The following is a 23,693-nucleotide window of genomic DNA, read 5'->3' on the forward strand; positions in this document are numbered from 1 at the left end:
AGAATGACAATTCCGTTCCTTATCATTTAATAATTTATCTTCCTTTTCAATTTCTCATAAAAAAATAGTGAAAGTTAAAAACATTATGAATAGCTAGCACAAACGAATAGAGAAAACAATGATACTAATAAAGGAAAACCGTTAATAAAAAACGTGTTAAAAATTGAAAAAGTAAGCAAGAAATTATCTTAAACAACGGTTTAGAATTTTTCTGTTTTTGGGTGAGCTTGGTCTTGATTGAATAATTTGAGATAAATATGTGGGATTCCACCATCCAAGGGTGCCCTATATACAATCTTGTCATCGATTCAGATCGTCTTCAATAAAAAATAACCGGAGAATTTTTAATTAATAAATTTTTAATCATTAGATTAAATTAGGGACTGAGATTTAATCACGTTTTTAACTTAATTTTTTTTAAAACATTAGAAATATCTTCAATTCTACCTAAGACAACATTAAAAAAAATTTGGAAACAATTTTTTTCACTAAAACAGTAAATTTTGAAGAAGGTCTTATATGACGAGATCCACTTTAAGTCGTCGAGTTAACTCGTTATCCAAAAAGAAAAACAGGAGAAAAAGCTAAAAACACAATATGATTGGATTAACACATTAGAAAAATCATGAGCCATTTTCATAATTTTATGTAAATTCTATTGCATTTTCTTCTAAATATCTCCTTAAGAATGAAATTTTTTAATTTCATTCACTTTTTTTTTGTGCACAACCGTAGATTAAAAATTTCATTCTTTTTTTTTTGTGCACAATGGTAGATTCAAACCTAAAACTTCATGTATATTATCCATTTACCCCAAACCCCTTGACCTAGTGGTTCTCATTGAATATAAAATGTTATTAAACAATATAAATTCGGTAAGACTAGTTTCTGAAATACAAGAAGAATTGAACTAAAAAATGAATAAAAATACAAAGAATCAAAATGGGAAAATGGCTATAAGTAAACCCTTTTTGTTTTGTTTCCAATGGAGAACTACATAAAACACAAACTTTTTTCAGTACCTAAAATACAATTTGTCCCTGTAGAAGGTTGCCGAAAAGGAAGACATGGGTGGAATTGCTAGATACTTAATTTCTGAATGGCAGTGTCTTGTGTTGTAGGGGAAGAGAAAGCCAATCACTTCAGTCTCCTAACTTCTATGTTGTGTGGCATGGGTTATATGTGACCTTGACTAGAACAAAAGTGGTGAAAGAAAATTGTTGTATAACATTGTCAGTCACACAGCCATTATATGTGTTTCTGTATAAAAGTGTTTAGGCAGTGAAATCAGGAATGAAGACGCCTTAAGATAGTAGCCACAAGAGGAATGTTGACCAGGCAGTGAGTGCTATGGCTGCAGCACTATATGTCCACAAGAGGATAACTGAACACTCTTCATTTCCTACTTCAAACAGCTGAGCCATTGTACCTGCATAATAATTAATATCATTGAATTTTGACAATAAGGAATCTATGGCTAATGAAAGATCAAGTGAATGTACTTCAATTAAAAGCACACATGGAAATATGGAATGAACTGTATCACTTACTAATATTCATAGCTGGTGGCATCGCATACTGCATCACCAGCACATATTGAAATAAAGGATCAACAGGGAGTAAGTCAAAATTTGCGGCTGCTCTTACAATAAACAATCCAATAATAGGTAGTAACAAAAGTCGAGCTATGATGATGCTAATGAGGGTCAAAGGTTTGACACTTGATGATTTCAAGCCTGCAATTTCATGACAAAGTAAGCTAAGCCCATGAAATTGATATAAAATAAAATAAAATAAAAAGCCGCTAGGATTTTTGATACCTTGAGCGAGGTTACCACCAAGCAAAAGGGTAATGCAAGGAATGGTCCCATTCCTGCAAAGCAATGAATTCAATCAGATCGATAACTGTGGTTGGAAAAGAAATGACACTGGAGAACGAATTTGGTTTCATGAGCAAAGATGCATACCCAAGTAATTGAAGAGAGTCTTGGATGACACGAAGTGGAGCATCGTCTCCTATTATTATGTTCCTTAGCCATGCAACCGCACCAAAGAGGAAACCAAAAAACTGATCATGGAATATGAAAGTAGATGAATGTCAAATTGCATTGATGTAGTACAAACTAGAGACTGAAAACCAAGAAACAAATCTAGCAAAGCAAGCAGAAAAAAAAAAAGGGAACTCACTGTTGCAATTGCAGGTGGTGACATTAGTTCTGCCAGAAGATGGCTCATAACTTCTACCATTCTATGCCAAGATGATTCTCTCTTCTTTGATACATTGGACTGATCTTGGTCTACAATCTGAAAATTCACATCCTGTTTAGTAACTAGTTGTAGTTGAGAATGTTTGATATATTATGGTCTATATGCATGCTTAATGGGATAGGATTATACTAATTATTGTTAATTTGTTACTAGGTTAGCTGTGAATAATCACTTTCATATAGATAAAATTTGATGGGGTGAAGAGTAAATGAGCTGCATTCATTAGACTGACACACCAACACCGAGTAAATGCATACTGATTTTAATTTTGAAAACCTTCGTACAGAAACAAGTAATATCCGTAGTGTAGTGCATGGGTTGTTAAGGTCTTACAATTTGGTTTTCAGTGTCACCTATATAAGTCGATGTTGGCACTTGTATTGTTGTGTCTTCACTGTCATTATCCTTGAGAAGGTGAGTTTCTGCATTAGCATCAAAATCTTTGTTGGGAACCTTTACAATCTCAGCAGCTTCCAGTGCCTTAAATTTCAAAGATCTGCTTTTTACCGTCTGGTATGTGTAGGTCCAAATGAAGATGCCACCAAGCTACAATTAACAAAACAAGCGAGTTAATAAGATACTCTACACAATAGTATGCTATAAGCAAATATTTTAAATGTAAATAGGATGTCTTACCGCCATAGAGAAAGATGCATAAGAGAGTGCATTATTGCGGCAAATATCACGTGCACCAAATGGGCCTCCTTTCTCATCACAGATAGCAGGGATGATTACAATAGGAAGGTTACCCATATTTCCTGATCAAAGTAGCATTCATGAAATAAGTACATTTTAGATGAAGGTTTTCTAATAAAATTAAGACACAGCTAGGAAGGAGTGAAAAATGAAGAAGGATTGGATGGGGATGGTGGCATAAATTTTACAATGTATTAAGACATGCATGATGCATCCATTTCTTCAAATTTTACCCTTGCTCAGCATACTATAACTTTTTCTATATGATACCTGATGAACATGCAGCAATAATAAGACCTTCCACTTTCAAATTGGGCTTCAGTAATTTTACAAGTATCCATCCTATAATCCCTCCAATTAAGAAGGTAAGTCCAACATTAACGGGCATAAACCACCTGCATAGATGGGTCAACATGATATGGTTTAGCAAAATCCATTAATACAAAAGAACCTCCAACTTGCATTCATAATCCATCAGTACTAACAGTGACAAAATGTATCAAAGTCAAAGTCTGTGCATTGTGTGTGATAATTAATGACGCTTATAACTATGTATTCTGCAGTGCCCACGAGGGAGATTTCTTAATTCCTCTCCTGTCCCCTAATTAAAAAGCTTAAAGTTCATTCTTAATTCTTCCTCAATAAGAATGCTCTTGTACATGTATTGATTGACATTATAGTTGATCGGTAACCTTTTATTTTTTTCATTTAGTTTTTTAGGCTTTTTATGAAGAAAAACAGTTCAAGAAATACATATTAAAAACAAAGATGTTATACGTAAGAAACCTTCTTGCGCCTAGCGAATACGAAATCCACGTGTTTATGTGTTAGTGGACAATGGAAACCAAAAGTGATTGGCTTTATATGCAAACTTCGTGGACATGATTTGGCACTATTAGCTCTACGTTTGACACGTATCCTTTGTGGATACTGGATAGATGCCGAATCGAACAAGTTATAAGTACTTTTCTATTCAATAAGACTAGCAGAGGCAAAATAAACGAATGCATCAACACAAACACGGCCACATAAAATGAGTGAGATGTTTAGGACAAAGTTGGTCATTATAGTTTATTGAAAATGAGATTCACTGTTACTTCAGTCCTTAGATTTAATGATTTTTTTATTTATAAAAAAAGTCTTTAAAACAGTAATTTGTTTCATCAAGTCCTTATATGTATCCCAAAAAAAGTCCTTAAATGTAATCATTTATTTTAGGACTAAAGCAAGTGACAAATTACAATTTCGAAAACTTTTTTAGGATTTTGTTAATTCTAAATATTAAAGTCACAACAAATCATAATTTTAGAGACTAAAACTAAATATTTAACATAAATAAGTTTTGATGGAAAACGTATAGTTCTTGCTTGTTTGGTGAAAATTATTTCGTCGTAATTAGCATTTTTATAAAAATGACACAAAATCATGCCAAAAAAATTTAGAGTGGAAAACAAATCCATGCGTACCATGATATCATATCATCAAGTGAAACACTCTTGGCGAAACTGGAAAACACAAGTGAAGGTGTGAATATAACGAAAACAATCTGCAAAACAGGCAAACGAAAACACAACAAAAAAATGTTAAAATATACATGTTTGATTAGAACCATGCAGAGCTTGTGCTGCATTTGTTGTCTATTCAAAGGAATAAATGGGGAAGCATTGAGCAGGTGTTTATTCATTAATTAATCATTATACATGTTTAATATAACATTCATCTCTTACCTTGTTCAAGGCTTTCCGAATGTCTGGTGAAAGAATATTATCGAAAAACTGAGTTGCCATCAAAGCTCCCAATGCACTGATAAGTAGGACTTGAATAACTGGCATAGAAGCCACCTCCAATAGTTCCAGAAAACCCATCTTCCTTTGCTTTTCTTGTGCTGATCTATGTCTTCTGTTTGCCGCTTATTATTACTTCTGGACTCTGATTTTTGCTTTTATATTTTTTTTTCCTATAGGATGAGTTAACATGAAAGAACAGAGATGAATCATTAGAATCCAAAACCAGAAAAAAAAAAAATGTGAAGTGGGACAGTGACCAATAACTAACAAGTGTTGTTAAGTAGGGACGGATAGTAAGTTCAAGTCCAATCACTGAGTGCCAATTCAGTATATAACTTGTTGATTAACAATTTAACATGGTATGTGTGTATTTTTCGGGCAAAGCCAAACACAGACCAACACATTGAACTCATCAGCATGCCTGCGTTACTATATGTAATGTCATTGCTTAGCTGCAACACTCCCTTTATGACTATGTAGATTGCAGAGTAGGTGCTGGTTGAAACTTTGATTCCTAATTCAGCAAGATCTCTGAAATCAAATGAATCTTGTACGTAGAGACAGAGACATGTGTCCGTCTCCAACTTGAATAATTATTTTCAATTCTTAATTAAGCTTCACAGAAAGAACTGCAAATTGCACTTCACCTGACAGTGACATTAAGAATTTCTATAAGTCGCAGATTCTTAATTACTGAAAGTATTAGCCTACGTCCGCTTGCACAAAATTGTTCAATTGACTGTTTGATAATCAAGTATGAGAGTTTTTTTTTTATTTGTGATCATGGATGTATGCATTAGACGTTGGATCAAAGATTAATTTTATTTGTAATAGGTAATTATGTTAGTCCATAAAATTTTACACGTAATAAGAAATCAAACATAAATTTTTTTATTAAATAAATCATTTTCGCATACATGTGAAACGTATTATAATCTTATATTATTTTTCAACACTTTGATTAATCAATTAAGAGATATTATTCCTTCATATCTATTCTCAAGGAACTAGAGAAATTTTAAATTTTCAAATTAATATAAATCAATATGATAATTTTAGCAAGTAAATATACTTTTAAAAAAAAATGTTTATGATTAACGGAAACTGTTTTTTTTTTGCGCTTCAATTATTGACAACCGAACAAACATATATATCGTTTAGATTTGTCATCAAAGCTGGAAAAGATGATAAGCGTTATGCAAGAGACAACTGTTGTCTAGCGTGATTCATTGCTTGAAAGTAGAAACTGAAGATAATTCTAGAGTTTCAACCGAGTTCAACGTTTTGTGTACTTGCACCTTAATAATTTCGAAACTTTTCCCCACGTTAATTGTAACGTCCGTCTCAGATCCCGCCTCCCCCGAGTAAGGTTTATTCCATGTTTATGCCTTCAACACCCACTGTCGGTTGACTGTTGTGTCGTTTTGTTAGAATTTTGTTCCAATAAGTGAATGATTGATGGCAACACAAGAAAGAACCAAGCACGAAGCCAGGAATTTATTTGCAAATAATTTTTTGCGAAGTTAATCTAAATTGTTGTTTTAAATGGTTTCATCGGATTTATAATTCATTTGTTTTTAATTGTTTTTTTAATCAATTGGTACAATAAACTTATGTACTTAATTTTTGGAATATATAGATGAAAGAAAAAGAGAAATAGAGAAAAAAAAAAGTAAACGATAAATATAATAAATGATACGGAGTATAATGAAAAATAAAAATAAAGTAAAATAAATAAATGAATAAATATAATAATAACTATTCCCGAAAAAGGCCAAAATAGTAGATACCACCCGGCCCTCCACCCCAAAAAAGGCAAGCAGTACATTGATTATGAACAATGCTAGCTGTGCATTATTAAAGTGATGAGTTTTTATTTTATTTTGATTTTGTGTAAGAGACTCACACATTTATGTTTCTAGCTAGTGTGGTATAAAACCTAATTTGGATAAAATAATAATATTACCGTATATTTAGGATGATGGCACTACGCTAATTAATACCCAAAATGATATGAAAGGGGTGACAAAACTGCAAAGTCATTAATTATTTATGAAGTAAATCTTGTCGCCCCACCCCCCCCCCCAAAAAAAAAAAAATATGTGTGGTGCAAAATACATCTAAAAACAACAAATCCAATAATTTAGAAACAACGGACGAAACTTGTTTGAACGAACATTTTTATTTATTTTTAAGAAGCTCATGACTATTCACGTATCTGCAAAGTTGTCGTTGTAAAGTTGTACTATAATTGTATTATTATAAGAGGAGAGGTTTCGTAAATACTCTGATTTTTTGGCTGCTATGAATCAGAATAAAAAAAAAATATTTAGCTGCTAGCATGTTGTATTATCGTATTCATATTGACAACCTCCTTTCCACAATCAGATTCAAAATTCAAATCTTAATTAACTTTTAGATATAAAATAAATCATGCTAAAAAAATATTTGTTCTGTGTGTATTCATATTGATGATCCCTAACAAATATTAGTTAACATTTTTTAGAGATAAAAAAAAAAACCTCCATTCCATATCAATTTGTGGCCTTCAAGCTCCAGGTTTTTAAGTAAAATTTCGATTTCGATTAGTGGAGTATTAATTCAGACCGTGAATTATTTGGAGTAATAATGTGCATATCCTTTTCACTTATATAATTAAAATTTAATTTTGCAAATTTATTTAATTAAATTATATTTTGAATATATATAATAATATTTTATTGAAAATTAATTATTATTTAAACTAAACGAGCATTTTATTTTAAAATAATATTTTATTAAATAGAAAACATTAATAATTGTTGTTCTTAATTATGAAAGTTATATATTTATAGACTAACCCAAATGGAATAATTTAATTTTTATCATTTCAATTCTAACATCATGTCAATAGTTATATATACCTATTAAAGAAAAGTCTAACCCAATTGATTATGCATGGTGTAGATGTTATAAACCTCTTCATCATTAATGTCATTCATAAATCAGCCTCCTAAAGACTAGTAAAGATTTTAAGATATAATTAATTTTTTTATCTCCTTTTTTTATTTTACTCCCTAGAAAATATAACTCATGATAAGACAGGGATACAAAAAATAATATAGAGTAAACATATACAAGATAAAATAAAAATTAAATATATAGATACAAATTTTAATATATATTTTTTCTTTTTATTTAGAATCAAGTTCAACGAATCGAAATTATGTTTAAGTTGGTCTAGTTTATTTTCGGTCCTACTTTTTTTTCATTTGTATGTAGATATGTAATTGACATAGGTATATCCGTATATGGGTAACAAGCATGCCCCCAGTGAAAGTGCTTGCCCCATAAAAGTGACAAAATGCAAACACGAAAGCTAGCTGAAGCACATTCTAAGTGGATCGAAATTAAGAATATCTCAGCAGCCGACATATATATAAATGAAACGAATCATCTTTTATATATGATCATATAAATTATCTGGAAAGAAAAAACGTAGAAGCTAGCCTCGCCGGTGGGCAGCCAATCAATCAGAAATTGAAAAAGTAATTGATTACTGATTAGGCCACCAATAACTAATAACTAATACCAATACGTGCATTTGAAATGAAAATGATAGCTTTCTGAATCGAAGATGCACTATATATAAATGAAAGATGAGAGGGAAGAGATATAGTATATATAATGGTAGTGCTCATGTATATATGTGAAAGAGAGGGCGACGTATAAAACCTGGGAATCAGAGGCTGAGTTCAGAAATCTTGAGCAAAAGAACCACTGAGTTTGTAAGGAGAGAATTAAGGGACGAAACAAGATATATATTCGCCTCAGAGGATTGAGTTTATACGTGGCTTGTCTTCCATATATATATTGACAGAGAGATTGTTCTTTCTCTCCTTCAACTTTGACCAAAGCCAACTTGTCAATTGGTAAGCACAATAAGCAAATAGGACCAAGTTCAATTTCATACTACTATGTATGTTCATGCTCTCCCGTTAATTATTTTGGAGGATATGTATACATCATCTTCTCTTCTACACGATGGTTCCTGGCTATATACACGATGGTTTCTATGATACATGCCAAGTAATAATTAATATTTTAATTTTAATTAAATGTTGTTATGAGTAATTAATATTTTTAATTAAATAAATTTTTTATAAAGTTTAATATCTATACATTGACTTGACTGGGTATAACAGTTTTACATTATTATCTCATCATAAATCATCTAAAAATTATTAAACTTAACATATAAATAAGTTATAATTAAATGATTATATAAAATCTTTTACGTCATAAATATGTATAACTGTTTGCACTGTGTAATTAATATTTTAGTTAAATGGTTTTATGAGTAATACTTATGAACTTAATTGAATGTTACCTCAAATTTAACTCGGTCAAATATGTTTAAGATGGTCATGTACGCATAACTAATTATTAAGTTCAATAGGCTCAAAAACACTTGCTAAAGAATAATTAACACATGGGAAAGAAAAGGAAGAAGGTCCTATAATAACCTAGAGATAATTTAAATATGTCCAAACGTTCTCACCTATCATAATAACCACTATATCTCATAGAAGTTTATGATTATATTTTACAAGCCATTTTAGTCAACTTTTAAGGATATATTTCACAAAACTAACTAAAAAAATTAGCTTAAAATTGAAAAAAACTAAATGGTAATTAAAAAACTAACCTATTAAATTAAAAGTGTTTGATAAAATTAGTTGTTGAAATAACTGAAAAGTATAAAATGACAAAAAAAATAATGAAATTATGATTTATTTTAAAATGGTAAGCAAAAAATTTGATAAACATATTAAGATTAAATAGGAAAGAAAATATAAAAAAAAAACTAGTAACTAAAAGTTAGCGTTTTAAAAAATATTAATTTAAGTAACATTTTAAAAAAATGCTAGAAGCTATTAAGTAGTCACTAAAAAAAACTTGTTTATCAAACAACCAAATAAGTTTTTAAGTTAGTAAAAAAAAATCAGAAACTAGTTGAAATATCTTGTCGAACATAATCTAACTATTTTTACTAGTTGAAAAACTTATTTAATTGTTTAGTAAATAATTTTTTGAAATAGCTTCTAGCATTTTTTGAAATAGTATTTGAAGTAGTGTTTTTTAAAATCCTAACGTCCAGCTTCTAACTTTTTATATTTGATTCCCTTTTTATCTTTAAAATATTTATTTAATTTTCCTATTATCCTTTTTAAATATGTCATTTATGTTATTTTATATTGTATCACTACTTTAACAACTAATTTTATCGAATATTTATAATTTAATAAATCAATTTTTCAGTTAGCAACTAATTTTCTCAAAAATAACCTATATACTATCTTATCAAATCAACCCATTAATTAGAAAGTAACTTATAAAGGCTTGTGAAAGACACTTACTATTGCTACATACCTAACTTGAAAAAAAGGAACAAAGTATAAATTTATTAATTATATTCATGTAAATGACAATGCCATTTCATTTATAATTCATAATTTATGTATTTTATGATTTGATATTGTTCTTATTAAGTTTAGTATCTCCTAACTTGATTTGATCTCTCTCCTCCTCCTTTCTAATTAAATATATGAGCTCCTTTCCTGATGGTGGGGTGAGTGTTTGAAAAGGGAAACTCAAGTTAATTCGTGAGTTAAGAGCATAATAGAGATAAAATGTTATTTACTTGCTTCCTCTGATGTCTCCTCCTGCATAAGTACTTTAGTCAATCTCAAAAGTGATAACCATCAACGATGTCCACTAAGAACAATATCAGGTCATGAAGATCACTTACTACCATGACCGAACTCTCGTGGGCCCGGTGGGATACAGACATGATTTCTTTTTTCTGACAGAAATCATCATCAAAATAAAACAGTTATATAAATTCCTTAAACATTGTCCTCTTTTTTTTTTTTCTTACAGTCGCTTTAACATTGTCCTGGAGACAAATGATATTGAATATATTATCAGACCTTTTCCAGCAATTTGACAGCAGGATATACTTTGAACAGCGAATCTTATGTTGCATTAATTTCCCTTGTAGATAAACTTGCACAAATGACTCTGATCGGAGCTGTTTGGGTGGAATACCACTCACTAGCTTCCCTACTTGACGTAACGTAACTGTTTAAGAAATACAGTACAACTTCTTAACCAAAAAAAATAATACAACTGGGAAGCGCAACTTCAGGTGAGAATCACAAGTCACAACATTAATCAGCTGGCATTATATTAAATCTCTGTCAGCCACCAAACTTAATCAAGCTCATCATCACATTAATCACGACACCTAGGACTACTTGTACATTGGAGGGGATAGATAGATTGAATTTATTTTGAGGAGAATAGTTATTTAATCTAAATTTATCTTTTTTCTTATTTTATTATCTAATCGATATTTATTTATTTTTAATTCAAAGTCGCCAATTCAATTAAGATCTAAAAAAATGGCCAATCCAATTCAGTTTTCAGTTTTTTATTTAATCTTTTAAGAATCACCAAATAAGCCTTGTAATACATATATAATAAGTATTAAATATCTCGCCTGATTAGTAAATTGTTGCAACTTGCAAGCCTAAAAGTAATATATACCCAGTGCATGACTTTAATTAATATATATTAATGTCAAGCAATTGCTTTCAATTAGTACTATTAATTTGAAATTTAATTTTTAAGGAAACCTTTTCTAGAATGGTAAAATTTATTTTAATTTGTTGCAAATGACAAATATTTTGTCCGTATATTTCTAATTCAAAATCTAATTGGAAAATTCAACAAAATCAAACAAGATAAATAAACCATTTTTAGATTATTTTTTTTAGTCCTTTTTTATTTTAATTTCTTTGTTAATTAATTCTCTTAATATTAAAATAAAAAAAATAGTTTTACTGTTAATTTATTTCTACTCAAAAATCTCAAATTTTCAATTTTATATTTATGTTCACAGGTCTTGGTTAAATTATTTTAAACCATATTCTATTTAAACATCAACAACTAAAACATCAAATTTCACTTTTAAAAAAACTTATTCAAACTTTAATATCACTATTTCGCATATTACGAAATCTTTTATCTCAAAATTCATTATAAAATCTCAAATATTTTTATTGAAACTAATAAATTTAAAATATTAGGTAGAAGAAAGTTGAGTTTATTAGTACTTGATATTAAAAATAAAAGAATTTAATTTACTAAAAAAAGTAGAAAGCGACAATTAAGAGTATAGGCACACCGACGAAAAGTATAATTAAACTTTTGCATTATAGAATTCCAACTCAAATTGACAAGTAACAACGTATGCGAACAAGAAAGAATTCATGAGTTCTGCATTCAATGAATTAGAGTGTATATTAACTAACGCGTACTTAATGAAAAATTGAAAAAAGACAACTGCTGGGAAGTTTTTCTAGTCAAAACATTTTATTTGAGAAATTAATCTTACAATAATAATATCCCAAGAAATGCTCTGGTCAAAGATAACAATAATAAATATTTTGTTATCAATAAATGTTAATTTCTTTTTAACCGATAAATATTAATTATTCGTTTGTTGTCATATTTAATAATGATTAAAGAAATTTAAGCATTGAGTAAATATAGTTTAAATAGTTGGTTTATTAGAAGAAAATTGATATTGATTTCATTTTATTCAATCATGTTAATTTGTAAATAAACGAGTTGGGTAGAATTAGTCTTCGAAGTAAATAGACATAGACTTATGAAATACTAATTCTTACAATGACATGCGGTTGATAGGTCATAGGTTAGCCCTTTTTTCTAAATTAAATAGATTATTATTTAATTATTTTAAAGAAATCTGATTTTTTAATGAATAAATTTTTTTAATTGAAACTGAATAATATATTTATTTAAATTTAAATTAATGTATAATTATTTTTATCCCATAACTTTTTTAATTATAAAATCAATAGTAATATATTTTTTTAAAATTTCAATGTTACATTTTATCAAATTTTAGTTATTATATAATAATTTTTATCTACTAACTTTTTAAAATTATAAAATAAATACTAATTTTATTTAAATATTATATTTCATTAAAATTTAGTTATTATATAATTTTTATTTTTAATTAATAGTAATTTAAGAAAAAAATTTATTCAGCTTTGTTAGTATATAATTATTAAACTCTATTTTCTTGTACGAAAAGAGTTTTTATTTTTCAAATCTCATATAAATAAGTGTTGTCATTGAATTTATTATTATGAAAAAACTCAAGTCTTACATCAACTAAAGATAAAATATATAAATGAGACAACTCTCATCCTACAAGTTAACTTTTAGAATTAAGTTAGGTCAAAATTTATATTTTAAGATGATATCATAGACTATCGTAAATATCTATTAAACAGATCATCTATCATGTCATTCACGTCTCGAGTCCAAAAGTGTTAGATATGAGAATGTGTATTGAAAAAAATCTAAATCCTACATTGACTAGAAATAAGATCAAGATTAAGTTAGGTTACAATAATAATATTTATAATGACAAGGTGTAAGACAAATATATTTATTTAATGTTTTAGTGACATGATTACACTTCAACATTTCATAATCAGATGAAAAATATTTTTTTATTGACAATTTGTTGGTATACATTGAAATTAATTTTGTTAAAAAATAATATAAATTCAATTATTAATTATTTTTGTGACATATAAGAAAAACTTTGTATGTTTTGATAGATTATTAATGTAATTTAACATATTAAAATATCTAATTATAAATATTTTGTACAAAATTGATGATATAAAGTCGTATAGATAATTTTATTTTGTGTGGTTAGTTCCCTGATATTTTAGTTTAGGTTCGTCCCTGCTGCTCATGGGCCTAAATAAAAAATATTCAAAATCTTAAAAAGCTACAAATATAATATTCAAAAAAATATTAAAATCTTAAAAGATTAATATATATATATATATATATATATATATATATATATATATATATATTAAACAGTAGTAAATAAATTTTACAACAATAAAAGAGAAAAGAAAGTGAAATATGAGATGGTGATTAATATTGCAATAATAATTCCTAAAAAACCATAATAATAATAATAAAACATAAGTTCTTTAATATTAATCTTTAATTAAATAAGAAAATAAATGTATTAAAATACGTCTAAATTGGTAGCGATGTCACGTCACCTTGATAATCAAAAGGGAGTAAAATCATGAAGCAATGTCAACGGCCACCAATATTTACCCAAAATAATTATAGAAAAGAAAGGCCAATCGCAAAACATCCTCATTTCTTGAGTCTTGTTGTCTATTGGTTTGGAGATGGTGACAACAAGATCATGGATGTCTTATGTTTCTCATTCCTGACTTGATTGTAATCTTAAATCGTGGCAAAATTTCCTTCCTATATGCTTGCTTTGCACGTGCTGCTAACATGTCTATTTATATTCTTTATTTTAAGTGTTTCCAAAAATAAAAGGGAAAATCGTTTTAAGTTTTTATTTATACACCTTGTCTAATATTTTAATAATAATAATAACAACAATAATAAAACATATTAACCATTATAGTAACATAATCAGATTGACAAAATATATTTATAATATGTCAAAGAAACAAACACTATATTTAACATATCTATTACAAAAATCAAATTTAACATGAATTAATTACTGAAAGTAACTTAAGTAATAAAACAAAGCAAAATGCAAACATAAGAAAAAGTGAAGATCATTATTTTTTTTTTCCGAAGAGAAGTGAAGATCATTAAAATATATATATATATATATATATATATATATATATATATATATAATTTGTTTTACGTATTTTATTTATTATAAAATAATAATAATTTTTTAATTATATCTCTCAGTTTTAGTATTTTGCGTATAACATATGAAGTATGACAAGTAAAATTAAATAATTATATTACTTTGGATTAAGGTCAAAAATGGAAAGTTGAGTAAAAAAATAATATGCATTATACATGCTAAAATACTAGTTTTGATTATAAAATAACACTAAAAAGCATTATTTTTTAAGGGAAATATTTTTTTAGGGTTCATTCATTATTTTTCATTGCAGCATAAATTTCCCATATATAATAATTTCACATAAATATTTTTTTTAGTTACCATGTTATTGATATAAAGTTATCATTAATTTTTATCAACGATTAATCTTTATCATAAAACTTGACTAATATTTTTAATAAAGTGTATTTAACTAACTACAACTACATTCTTTTTTTATTCACGTGACTCTAAGTATACCTAAACCAATAACATACTGGTACAATTTGATTCACCTTGTTACCTCTATTTACAGGATCCCGTTGAATTATTTAATTTATTTTTTTATAAAAAAAGCTATAAAATCATGTTTACAAGTTTTGAATCGATATGATAAATTCACATCTCTCATGTTAAATTTTACTGAAGATCATTCTCCCTATTTATGATAATTAGTAGGCAAGATGTATACAAATTTAAATAATTGGGGTTGCATATAAATATTAAAAAAATTAGCATGTATCTGCCCTCAATATTACTAATTATATGAGATAAAGATGGACTGTAAATTAAATGAATTATCGGTATAACTTGTCAGTGTCACATTGTCTATTTAATGGAGACTTATTCAGGAACAGAACATAAAATGTAAATTTCAGATCTAGCTTATGCCCCCATTCATTATATATGTTTGCTGGAACCAACGTGTGACAAGTACATACATTAATAGATTAGATGATGCAAAAGCAATTTGTGACATCAACTTGGAGTAAATGACAAACAGTTTTTTATTTGTCGACTTTGATTTCAATTTCATGGCTGATTGGCGCTGTCATTATTTGAGAAGCAAAAACAAGTGAGAACTCTTGTTTATTGTAATAAATGGGAATTGTAAATTAAGACCATATAATTCTACATAAATCGATAAAGATTAAAAGGGATGATAATTTTGTGAGAAAAAGAAAACTTATTTAAGTGATCAAGATTCATGTGATTACTAACTTACTTTTAATCTTGATCAAAATTCAAATTTATAGTTCTTATTTCTCACAATAAACCAGTATTCTCACTAGATATACCATATGTAAACAACGAACCATTATAAAAAGAAATAGTTAAATGTCATAAGCAAACTTAACTCCTAAAACTTTAATCCAATAACCAAAGTTAGTATTTTCTTAACTACGAAAAAAAGATGATAATCTGTGCTTAGACATCGTAAATTGCTTTAATTATATGGAAGCTTCAATTTCCTCTGAGTTCAGGGCAATTTCATTTGAGTCTTCATCTGGCCGCAACTGTGCAGAAACACCATCTATGGCAGAGTTCAACTGTGCTATTTTCTCAGTTAGCACCTTGCGAGTCCTCTGTTTTCATCACAGCAGAAGATAACATGAATTTCATCAAATTAATTTGTATGACAAGCTCATATCCACAGTGAATAAAAAAACTACACTTACTCATGGCTAGTGAAAAAAACATAAATTCCAAATTCAAAACAAAAATCCCTCAAAATCAAATGCAACATTTTACTTCCTGCATAATACAGTTTTCTCTGTGTACAATGACGGCAATGAGAACCAAATCTAAGTCCTCATGCATCTACTCCAACTCCCCACCACTAGGCTGACCCTAGTGAATTAGATTTTACTTAACAATCTAGTTACATTAACAATGAATTTAGCTTCTTATATTGTACTTTTTATATGTAATTGTGATCGTTTTGCAAATATTTACTTATGTGTAAGTAATGTAAATTTTCTGAATTCACTACTCATATTTTGGGTCATTGACTTCAATTGTTGGACAAACTCATTAAGTTATACCAGGCACCAATTTTTGGTTATGTTTTCTTTTGTCTTTTTCTATGAGGAAGGAGGGGGGAGGGGGTGAATTTCACATACTAAACATAAGCAGAAGTTCTTCCTCTTTCACAAACATTCAGACACACTCCATGAGCATGGTTTCAACTTTCAAGTAAATAGTAACTGTGGGAAAATTTCCTGACCTCTAGAGCTTTTTCTTCATCATACATGAATTTTGGAAGTTTCCTCATTAAGTCTTTACTGTCAGCTCCAGCTAGTGCCCTGCTTATCTGCAAAGTAATAACATAGAAGTCAAAGATAATCTATTTTCTGACCTTTAAACTCATTAAACAATCTTTCAAGTCAAAACAACATATAAAAAACAGTTCCATCTTCAAAAAATTGTCGTTCATAAACTTGAAAGAAAAAGGTTTAAAAACTAGTAAATCCATCCATGCATTCTTTCTTTTCAAGCATGTGAAAACAAACCTAACACAACAATTGTTGAAAAACAACATAGATGCATGATTCCAAAGAGAGCCAACTTAAATAGAACCAAATCAGTGCAGATGTGCCAATAAAAATGAAGAAATCATATTGAAATTTGATGCATATGTACATAATGAGGGGAATTATCTCTCAACTTTATAAGAGTAAGGTGATGGAAACGAATTAAGATTAGATTCACATCAGATTTAAGCAAAACTAAAGTTGGACCAAAGTGAAGTAAAGTATATTCTTCACAAGTAGAGACAATATTCCACAATATGGGTAATGAGACACCTGTAAATGATAATAAATTGAAGAAACAAGACACCTTCTGCCCAGCCACAAGAAAAGGAAAATGTTGACATACCTGAGGTGCATATAGACAACCCAATGCTCCAACAATTAGTCCTCCCAATACAAAACCACCAACAAAACCACTTCCACTACTTGGTCTTCCACCATCACCACTGTTCTAGCAGAAAGATTAGAAACACTATAAAGTTAACATAATCCCAAAAGGTATACTAACCTGTTAAAATTATGGTCGTGCCAATATTTTAGACAAGCAAAAGAGTTAAATGTAAGATACAATCGACAATCACAACAATATTTAATTAGAAACACAAAATGAAACAAGAACAAGAATAGCTGGAGGGTTATAATATATGTTGTAGCCAAACCATATTCTAGGCTTATATACTAAACAGTCATGTACCCCCCCCCCCCCCCCCCAAAAAAAAAAAAAAAACAAGATGCACCAGAAAGTTCTGTCCTCCTACCCTGCTCGAATAACAAGTGGCTGGTTACGTGTTGCTTTAGTCTTTAAAGAGGAACCTGGAAAGTGTTCACTGGAGCTGATTTTCAAGAAGCATTTGTCCATCGTCAATGAGGAACCTGACAATAATTTGAATATAAGAATTGCAGGAAAATCACTAGATAGGAGGTGTTTGATATGTATAGCTTTAGTAAGATACCATTCACAATTACAGTAGCAAGGATCAAACACCATGCTTTATTCCCATGAATTTAGCACAAAGATGTAAGTTATTTGCCACTTGCCAGTAGTACAGATATAAAAATCCCAAATACCTGGAAAGAGAAAAAGGCCCACTCAAATACCTTGCCCAAGACTACATCTCCTGGCATCAGGATTGTGTGGCTCCAAAATTAGATTTACATGCATACTAACTTCAACTCATATCCACAAAAACCTAAATAAACCAGAGCAAATATATAATTTAATTCTTCAAAGATGTTACATTACTCGTATTTTTTTTGTCTTTGAAGATTTTCGTCTATCCAAATAGGTCATAAAAGTGTTAGCTTGCTAACAAGTTCACTCTACCAATGTAAAATAAACTTGCTAACAAGTTCATCTCTTTGGGAATCAATTTGCATAGACAGAAACTTTTGGAGACAAAAAAAAAAAAAAAAAACAACTACGGGAAACGTAACATCTTTTGGGGCCCAAATTCTATACTTTTCTCTAAATCAAAACACAGAAAAAGACGGCAGCAAGTATGTATGAAGAATCAAGTATCACATCCTCCTCAAAATGAAACAAAGAGAAATATATGTTGGGTATGATATAGTTGGTTGGAGTAAAAATGGCAATGCATATAGGCATACACGACAATCAAGTTTAGCTCAAATTCTCATCTTCCACCAGTTCATTTCCACCCCAACCAAACATAGCCTAAGGGAAGTGGCTTATTCTCTTAACGCAATTCAACCACATGTCAGTCTAATCAAGCTTCCGCATTATCTAGGAACCAAACACCAAAGAGACACACAACTAAAACAATTCCATATTTTTTCAATTTTCATTTGGCCCCCCAAAAAAGGGATTTTTAGAATATCCGAGAATTACAAATACACAAGCACGAAAAAAAAAATGATGCAAACTTGATATACGGAACGACAACAGAACGGAAAATACAGTGTAAGGAACAGCAATGAATGGTGCAAAAAAATTGAAAGAAAAAAGGGAACAGTTATTCACTTTAGAGTGGTGCCCTTTCGGGAAATGACAATGATGATAGTGATGGAAGTAATCACCTGAGAGAAAGTGGGTATTGGGATTCTTCGGCGTAGCGATGAAGCTTGATAGAGTAGCCATTTCTAAAAAGTGTAGCTGATACTGAAATTGAAACTGTGTAATTTTCTTTCTTCCTCTGTTATTGTTATTTTCCTTCCTCGTAGAAAACGAAAAAGAACAAAAACAACAGATCCTGCTACTCGTTTTGCGCTTCGATAATATCGCTAGATCTCGTTTTAGTTTCGTTATTAACAAGACCAGTATGGTGCATTCACTTGAAGTTGGGCTCGTTTCTTTTTGCCACGGCCCATTAACTTATGGGCTACAACATATACAAAGCATTTATCACGAAAATACTTATATTATCAAATAAGAAAATACTCAAACAATATACAAAGCATTTATCAAGTTATTATCAAATATGTTGTATATTCTTTAAAAAAAAGATGTTTTATATTAATCGCTATTAGGAATTGAATGCAAATGCAGAAAGTCCTCTGTTTCTTTTTAGTTGTCATAATAATCTAACATTGATAACTCACAAAATAAAAAAACAGAAGTAATTGCCAGTTGAAAAAATATTTGATTTTATCGTTATTTAAAAAAAAAGGGGGGGGGGGGGGGGGGAAATATTTCAATATGCTACAAACCAAATGTACGTTCTTGATTGCATTAACGTTGGCATTAGTTATTAAAAAAACGTTGGTATTAGTTTTGAAAATACCATTCAGACCTGATTATGTATTCGTTTTGTTTACAGGGTGATGTAACACAATCAAAAGAAGAGGAAAAAAATGCTTGCCATACATCTTGTCATATTTGTTGATTGGTGTCATTAAAACTGTACCAAGTGGTGTTGAAAGTGACATCAAGCATTTTTTTTTTTCAATTTATACTATGCTAAATATGACAGAAAGGGCAAAATACTACCCAATGTCATTGACAAGATGATTTAATAATAATTGAACTCAATTAGGTCCGTCAAATACTAATCTTAATCATCCCCTTACCATCTTGCTTTCTCGTACACTTGGTGCTCCAAAATGATTCTCGAAGTTTTAATAACACAATTGATTCTTCTTTTTGGTTTAATTCTCATAGTTTCTATATAGATTGCTTTGACGAATCTAAACATGTAATATTTTAAGTAATCAGCGAGAGTTAGTTTAATTCTCATCATTTTCAAGTGTTATGATAATCACGTTTTCCTTGTCTTTGTCCAGATCATTAGATTATAGTCTCATTTGGAATCCCGAGGATCCGACATCACATTTATGGCAGCACTTGGGCTTAACTAATTTCAGGGAAAAGGAGGAATGGTGCATGTTGTATCATTTGGCTTGCGGTGGGTTGGTCACAATGGCTATACCGAAATGATATTGTTTTTAACCAAGCAAATGTGGTGGACCTAATTAATAAAGGTGAAAAGGAAAAGTGATAGCTTCAATTCTTCATTTTATAATTGGCTTTGTTGGGTAAAAGGGGTGGGGGACAAAACGTGGTATAAACGGCAAAACTTTATAGGGTATTAGAGGTCTGATAGCTGTAATATTCTCAGATTGTCTGCTTGTGTTTTCTTCTTTCGAATTCTACTGCTACTTTTTTTCTTGGGTATTTCTGGTACCCTTTTATAAAATCTTTTTCTTAGCTCATAAAAAAATTAATTCGAATCCTGTTGTAGAATCTATTCATCGCACGAAATGTAAAATTTGACAGAGAGTGGCTCTATCAATTTTTTATTTACAACAGATGTGAAATTTTGTCCATTTTAATTTATTATCAATTAAAAAATTATGATTTCAAGATACACTTTAATAACTATGTATTTTCTTGTAATATATATAATCAATTTTCTATCTTAATTTTTCTTTTTAAATTTTATTTTAAGAGAATAAATTTCATACTACAAACTTTTATGTAAATTTATGTTATGGAATACTAATTATAAAGTAATCGATAATTATACACTGTATCCGCTAATAATCTTTTTTTTTTCTGAATGCCAACAATATTCCTTCATTTCAATTTTAAAATATGTTGTATGTTATCTGTAAACTTATTTTTGAGATAAAAAATTTCAAATACGAATGATTTCATTTTAACTTAATTTTACAAAATCAAAATCACCCCATGTCAAAATATACAAATGCTTACCCGAGTATACACTGTATGTGTTTCCCTTCTGGACATTCACGCTGACAGCAACGTGGGAGAAGAAGCATATGCTACGAGCAACTTTAATCCCAGCAACAATGGTTAATGGTTATTGATAATGATGGTTGTTGATTTATATATATTAACACCCATGGTTGTCAGAATATGTAATAGATATACATTTTTTAATTTATTTTTCTACAAAATAGGAAAAATATTTATTTTTAATACTATAAAATTTCAAATCTAATGTGCGTGCTAAATAATTAAATCTGCAAATTTCAATATAAATCTGACTTTCTAATTAAGATCGATTCTGGCTGTGGCAAAGAGTTAGTATTTTGAAACTAGTTTTTTTTTTTTTATCAAAGTGCATATTCTCTCTCTTGATTTTTTCCATAATACACATATTAAAAAATTATTTCCCAAATTACACTACTTGCACACACTACTGGTAGGAAGTTAGGTTTGGCCACCCTGCTTCAGATTTTTTTTAATTTAAAGTATTCAAAAAATATAAATATTATATTATATAAATATATTTTTAATTGGTTTTAAAAATATTTTTTTATTAAATTAATTTTTTTTGAATTTTTTAAGGAGAAAATACAGATAAAGAAAAATAAAAAATTTAGATAAAATCATAATATAATTTTTTAATTACGTTGTATGTAATTTTTTAGTTAAATTTATGTGTCGTTGATGGTTTTTTTGTTATGTTTGTTAATTAAAAAATAAGAAAATTAATTAGTAGTATTAAAATAAATTAAAAAACACTGAAAAAATAATGGATACATTTGTCTTATATAACAGACATAAAATTTAAAAGTGTGGTAACTGAGATTATGGCCGAGAATAATAAAACAAATTAAAAATATACAATTGTAACGCAAATATGAAAAAACTAATTGATAATTTGAAATATGTTGTGCAGGATACATGTTTTCTTCTATTTCGGTTACTGGTTTGTTAGAAATAGCCAAAATTTCTATTAGACAGAATCGTTTGCAATCGTTGAATTGTGCGTCTTCATTTTTTCAATTCTGTTATTTCATATTCAATTAAATTTTCTGAATACTTAGCATGACTTGGTTGTCGAAAGAACAATCGTCTGACCACCAATTGTGATTCGTGAATTCCATAAGGGGGAACTCACATAGGTGCAACTTGCATGATTAAATTCTTGAGTTTGTCCATGTTGCATCCGGAAGGAATACGAAATCTTATTGAATTAGTTCCAATGAAGGAGTAACCCAAAAACCCACCTTGGCATGGTATGTTTCACTTCCTATTGTAATACATAATGACATCAAGAGTATGAGTGACAGTGGATTGAAGCAGGTTGAGTATAGCATCCAATGTTCTATTGATGGTATATAATAATTCTATAGGGTCAACACACGAGTATTGTTCATTGCACATTAACATTGTGTAAACATCATCATCATTTTTCAATTGTAGAGATTGAAAAAAATATTGTTGACCTGTATCTATGAATGGTTGTCGGTAGTAGATTTCATCCACTAATTGATCGTTGGTGAGTTGAATGGTGTTGTGCATTCTATGTGTATCAAAAGAACAATCATTAGGAACTCGTATTGGTGTTAGAGTGGGACTTTGAAAATAAACACCACTTTGACGAGTGATTGATCCATTTGGAAAAATGAAAATTAATCTCGAGTTAGCAATGGTCTGGCTGCTTATTCCTCCCAAAAATGACATAGTAATAAGATTAAATTTGGTTTATGAAGGTATGTTGTGTGAAATCTCATAAGGTTAGAGTTGTGGTCCTCCTAAAGGGTTTTCTAAAATCCAATGTTTTTTTTTCCTTTGTAACTGATATAGCAGACGTCCATTATAATTTTAGAGTGAAAGAAGAGATTCTGAATTATCCATTTCATGTTAATTTTGCTGGTGAGACATTTAATTTTCAGATACTAGTGCAAATTGCAGAGTGTTGTCAATTTGAACTGTGATTTTTCTCGTGTAATTAATCCAGCAGACGTCCATGGTAATTTACAGAGTGAAAAAAGAGATTATGAATTGTCCATTTCATGTCAGTTTTGTTGGCAAGACATTTAATTTTTTAAAGACGTGTGCACATTGTAGAATGATGTCAATTCAGACTGTGTTTTTTTTTTTTTTCTTATAATAAAGACTCAATCCCCACTTCAAACACCTAGACCACCTAGAATGTTTAGAGTAATGTTACAATCCCAAAAAATGTGATTGTGGTGAATATCAGACTAAACACTTGTGTATTCTCACGTCATGGCTGCCTAATCAAATGCGATGGAACGGAAAAGTAGAACAAAATATGGGATTTAGCGACAACATGACCATAACAAAAACAATTGTCTTAACATATTTTCATCTTAAGATTTTCCTAATCAAATGTGATTGTTTAAGTATTTTATTGATAATGTAGTATAATGTTATTCTATGAACAAATTGTTAAA

General features: G+C 29.2%; 2 protein-coding genes across 3 annotated transcripts; both read right to left on the reverse strand.

The window, feature by feature from the left end:
- Positions 1-955: 955 nt before the first annotated feature.
- LOC100785791 (protein PIN-LIKES 7) lies at positions 956-8,743 on the reverse strand. 2 transcript variants are annotated; one of them, XM_041006652.1, is made up of 12 exons: positions 8,466-8,743; positions 5,020-5,398; positions 4,692-4,921; positions 4,431-4,510; positions 3,235-3,359; positions 2,905-3,026; positions 2,602-2,814; positions 2,188-2,304; positions 1,968-2,068; positions 1,821-1,873; positions 1,551-1,736; positions 956-1,429 (listed from the first exon to the last, which is right to left on the reverse strand). In XM_041006652.1, exons 3-12 carry the CDS (start codon positions 4,827-4,829, stop codon positions 1,305-1,307), a joined length of 1,260 nt encoding a protein of 419 aa, XP_040862586.1. In that variant the 5' UTR covers positions 4,830-4,921; positions 5,020-5,398; positions 8,466-8,743; the 3' UTR covers positions 956-1,304. The 2 variants fall into 2 exon arrangements, with proteins under 2 accessions (XP_040862586.1, XP_003537691.1); XM_003537643.5 differs by lacking the exon at positions 5,020-5,398.
- Positions 8,744-15,885: 7,142 nt separating this feature from the next.
- On the reverse strand, positions 15,886-19,297 carry LOC100786309 (uncharacterized). The gene is given in 5 exon segments (NM_001255481.2): positions 15,886-16,115; positions 16,757-16,843; positions 17,410-17,509; positions 17,822-17,936; positions 19,101-19,297. Coding segments are annotated over 5 exon segments (498 nt in total). The 5' UTR covers positions 19,162-19,297; the 3' UTR covers positions 15,886-15,980.
- Positions 19,298-23,693: the final 4,396 nt, after the last annotated feature.

Source organism: Glycine max, chromosome 11 (genome assembly GCF_000004515.6).
Source record: "Glycine max cultivar Williams 82 chromosome 11, Glycine_max_v4.0, whole genome shotgun sequence".
Taxonomy (NCBI): Eukaryota; Viridiplantae; Streptophyta; class Magnoliopsida; order Fabales; family Fabaceae; genus Glycine; species Glycine max.

Bases quoted from the DNA above. Each gene is read 5' to 3' on its own strand.
- LOC100785791 (XM_003537643.5), bottom strand. From the start codon at position 4,829: ATGGGTTTTCTGGAACTATTGGAGGTGGCTTCTATGCCAGTTATTCAA. The intron at 2,305-2,601 runs GTAAGACCTTAA...GTGAATTTTCAG, and splicing joins GTGACACTGAAAACCAAATT to ATTGTAGACCAAGATCAGTC. The intron at 1,737-1,820 runs GTATCAAAAATC...ATGAAATTGCAG, and splicing joins TGGTGGTAACCTCGCTCAAG to GCTTGAAATCATCAAGTGTC.